Source organism: Sinocyclocheilus anshuiensis, unplaced genomic scaffold (assembly GCF_001515605.1).
Source record: "Sinocyclocheilus anshuiensis isolate Anshui unplaced genomic scaffold, SAMN03320099.WGS_v1.1 scaffold1497, whole genome shotgun sequence".
Taxonomy (NCBI): domain Eukaryota; kingdom Metazoa; phylum Chordata; class Actinopteri; order Cypriniformes; family Cyprinidae; genus Sinocyclocheilus; species Sinocyclocheilus anshuiensis.
The window spans coordinates 1,046,556-1,051,083 of record NW_015543492.1 but is presented as its reverse complement, the minus strand read 5'-3'; the positions used below and the strand labels follow the sequence as shown (position 1 = coordinate 1,051,083).

General features: G+C 36.0%; 1 protein-coding gene across 1 annotated transcript in view; it reads left to right on the top strand.

Annotated features, from left to right (window-relative positions):
• Positions 1–4,528, top strand: part of LOC107694747 (histone-lysine N-methyltransferase EHMT2-like) — a 25,554-nt gene that overhangs the window by 13,392 nt on the left and 7,634 nt on the right. The window contains exons 13-16 of the mRNA XM_016494427.1: positions 933–1,240; positions 1,559–1,798; positions 2,804–2,886; positions 2,979–3,085. Coding sequence (XP_016349913.1) covers positions 933–1,240; positions 1,559–1,798; positions 2,804–2,886; positions 2,979–3,085 — 738 coding nt within the window. The remainder of the gene's footprint in view (positions 1–932; positions 1,241–1,558; positions 1,799–2,803; positions 2,887–2,978; positions 3,086–4,528) is intronic.

Genomic DNA, 4,528 nt, shown 5'->3' with positions numbered 1-4,528 from the left:
TTACCCCACATACGCACGACCGGAAGGAGCGGAAGCGGTCGACTGTGGCATAATAAAAGCTCCGCTGCTTTACCCCACATACGCACGACCGGAAGGAGCGGAAGCGGTCGACTGTGGCATAATAAAAGCTCCGCTGCTTTACCCCACATACGCACGACCGGAAGGAGCGGAAGCGGTCGACTGTGGCATAATAAAAGCTCCGCTGCTTTACCCCACATACGCACGACCGGAAGGAGCGGAAGCGGTCGACTGTGGCATAATAAAAGCTCCGCTGCTTTACCCCACATACGCACGACCGGAAGGAGCGGAAGCGGTCGACTGTGGCATAATAAAAGCTCCGCTGCTTTACCCCACATACGCACGACCGGAAGGAGCGGAAGCGGTCGACTGTGGCATAATAAAAGCTCCGCTGCTTTACCCCACATACGCACGACCGGAAGGAGCGGAAGCGGTCGACTGTGGCATAATAAAAGCTCTGCTGCTTTCGAGCCGTGTGTCACGCTCGTTCAGCGGCCTCGTTTCGCTTCGACGGCTTTCAGCCTCATCCTGCTTCATTCTACTACGTTAATAAATCATTAGCTCATCCATGAACATGATTTCTGCCCGAGTCCCGTCGGATTGAATCGGCTGTGGGGATGAAGACGACAACTCCCATGATTCCACACTCAGTCACAGCGTCATCAAACTATGCCTTTGTTTATTTTGAATATGCGCCCTCTAGCGGCGAAAATTAAAGGCACAATATGTAAAAGTAATAAAAATGTAAAAACAAACAAATGTCATAATTTTTTAGTAAGTGTTTTATTTTGATTGTTTTTATTTTTTAATTATTTATTATTTTAATTTAGCATTTCATGATTTAATTGATTATTAGCTTTTCATCAGCTCACAAACAGAAAGCTAAAAGATCCTCCTTTTCACTTCACACGCAGGGAACGTTTCTTGAATGTTGCCCGGACGTTCACATTACTCACCGCTTCCACCGGGGCTGTGTGTCAGTGCTGGGCTGTGGGCGGAGTCGAGGAGGAGTGGGCGTCGGCCTGCTGTTCTGCCCTCATTGTGGTGAGGATGCGTCAGAGGCACGTGAGGTCACCATCCCTCCTGCAGTGCCCTCTTCAGGGTCTAACGTGGTCACTGCAAGTGCGTCGTCCACCACGACCACACCCTCGCTACTTCCCTCCGCGCTCGCGGCCACATCACGGGTGCTAAACAACGAGAAGAAGATGGGCGAACCGATCAAGTGAGTTATATGCGTTGCTTAATAGTAAAATAGCGCATATTTAAGTTTACTGTTATCGCTTCAAAAAATCTCCTCTAATAAAAAACCTTTAAAAACATCCCGCATTATAGAATTTTTTAAAAATAAATTAATGTATTTATTAATTTTTATTTATTAATATTTATCAATTTTTTACATTTATTTATTAATAAAAAAAACAAGTGGGGGGTTGTTCTCTAATGTTAGTTTGTAACTAAAAAACAGGTTTTGCAATTTGCTAATGAACAAATATATTTAATAGGAAATTTTAAACTGTCTTTGATGTTTTTTTCCACACAGTGCAAGGATGCATTGTCGTGGAGATGTAAGAAAGGGGGCGGAGCTTCAAACTCAGCCGGCCAATGGCACTCCAGGAGGGGGCGGGGTAGAGGATGTGGTCGCCCTGGGTGACGGCGGAGTGGACAGTGTGGGACCATCGCTCGTCCTGCCCAATGGGAAGCCCGTGTGTCCCAGCGCACTTCCACCTGGAGACAGGAGGGCGGCACTACAGAGAGCCATTCTCACACAGGACACCGAGAGGTTTATATATTAATATCAGTTTAAACAAATAATGAGTGAAGAAATAGATGTTCAGAATGACAGATTCTATCATTCCTGGTTCAGTCGTCACACTGAGAGTGCATTGCATTATGGGATACGGTATTTCACTGCACATTTTGTGGATGGGTACCTGGGTGTTGTATGCATCAGGCTTATTATCGTTAACTAAAACTAAAACCAACCGGCTAGCTGCCAAGGAAACATTTCTTATTTTTGTTTAGTTTAACTTGAACTTTAGATTATTTTTGCTTACAAATAGAAATTTGACATGACTTGACAAAACCAGAAAAAGTATATTTATTATAAATATTTTTTAAGATTTTATCAATTTCCATGATTTTTCAAGGTCTATAAATCACAATATTAAAAACTCCTCCAGTATCCAGGTTTTCCATGACCATTTCTCATTTTCTTCTAGTTTAGCTTGAAGTACTAAAATAACTAAAATTGTGTAAACAAAAAAAATACTAAAACTGTAACTAAAATTAAAGTGTAAACAGAAAATTTAAATATCAAATAAATTCTAATTCAAATCATAGTACTGTATATCGATGATACTAAAATAACACTGCCACAAATAAAGGCATCAAGGTTTGTAATAGCTAGTAAATAAAGACAGAATAATATTTATTTAGACTTTTATTTTTTTGTGAGCTGTCCTATTAGCTTTAATACAGGAATTTTAGGTTAATATTTAAATTACACATTTGCAAAACAAAATGACAAAAACAACAAAATTACAAAAATTGTAACTAAAATTAAAATGAATACAGAAAATATAAAAATAAATTCTAATTCAAAATATTGACAACTATAATAGTATGTCAGTTATACTAAAATGACACTTGTATGCATGCAGAAAAAACAACACACAGTGCACAGAATTGAGGCAAAAACCATATCGTAGTGTGCTATTCTGAACATACTCAGGCAAAAGGTGATGGCATTGTCATGTGATCTGCTTGGCTCTTTCTGATTGGTCAGGAGGAAGAAGCTGCGCTTTCATCCCCGTCAGCTCTGTCCTGCAGCCAAACAGGGTGAAGCTCAGCGAGTTCTGCTCATGCTCAGTACGTATATATATATATATATATATATATATATCACACATCTGTTGAAGTTTTCAGCATCAGAGCTGATATTGTCTCTGTGTGTCTGTCAGTGGAGGGCATCGACCCGTCGTATCAGTCAGACTCTCAGAACAGACGCTGCGCTCTGCATGCGGCCGCTCAGAGGGGTCTGCTGGAGGTCTGTTACCTGCTCATACAGGTGAGCTTTACTTTCACAACACTTTCATGAGTTTTAAACATCTGCTGCACTGTAATGGTGATTAGATTGATCATATGGTGATGATTCTCTAGAGCAGGGTTTCCCAAACTGGGGTTTGTGATGGAGAAAGGTAATAATTAATTAAATCATAAAATGGAAAATAAGAACCATCAAAATAAAACCCTTACAAAAATTGCAAAATTAAAAAACATAATTTTAAAATAAAAAACAATCAAAATAAAATACTTGGTAATAATTAATTAAATCATAAAAATGCTAACTTAAAATACAGAATTATAAAATAAGGACAGTCAAAAATAAATACCTAGTAATAATAAAGTCATAAAAATGCAAAATTAGAATTTTTAGTACAGTTTTTGTTTTAAAATTATGTATTTTAATTTTGATTTAATTGATTATTAAGTGTTTTGATTTGTTTTTATTTTTCAATTATTAAAATAATTATTTAAGTCATGAAAATGCTAAATGAAGATTATTTAAAAATAGAAACAATCATTATAAATTTTATAGTAATAATTAATTAATAAAAATGCTAAAGTAAAATAATTTTCAAATAAAAACAATCATTAAATACATAGTAATAATTAAATAATAAAAATGCTAAATCAAAATAATTAATTATAAAATAATAACAATCAAAATAAAATACTTAGTAATAATTGAGACATAAATTATTTAATTTTTTTATTTAAAATTAAAATGATAAAATTATTAAAATTATTTTTTTATTAAAAAATTATGGGTTTTAATTTTGATTTATTAATTAAGTACTTTATTTAATTTGACTATTTTATTTTTAAATTATCAAAATAAAATACTTAATTATATATTTCTTAATTGGTTAAACCATAAAAATGCCAAATGAAAATACATAATTTGAAAGTAAAACAATCAAAATAAATTATGTAATTAATTAAATCATAAAAATGCTAAATTAAAATAAATAATAAAAATGATCAAACTTAAGCATTTACTAAACAAATTATAATAATAAAATATTGTGATTATTTATCTGCTTGTCATGTGACCATTAGCTGACATTAGAGAAGATGTGTGTTGTTAAATTATTAAAATATTAAATTAAAATCTTGGGGGGGGGCTTCAAGACAATATTTCAGGTCAAAGGCTGACAAAAACGTTTGGGAATCCCTGCAGAAAAGAATTGTTGTTTTTTTTAAGTAATGAGCCTGTTGTGTTTGGGGTAGTCATGGCCTGATGTTTAGAGAGTCGGACTTGTAACCCAAAGGTTGCAGGTTCGAGTCTGTGTACCGGCAGGGATTGTCGGTGGGGGAGTGAATGTACAGCACTCTTTTCCACTTTCAGTACCTTGACTGAGGTGAGACCATTGAGCAAAGCACTGAACCCCCGGGCGCCGCAGTGAAAATGGCTGCCCACTGCTCCGGGTGTGTGTTCACGGTGTGT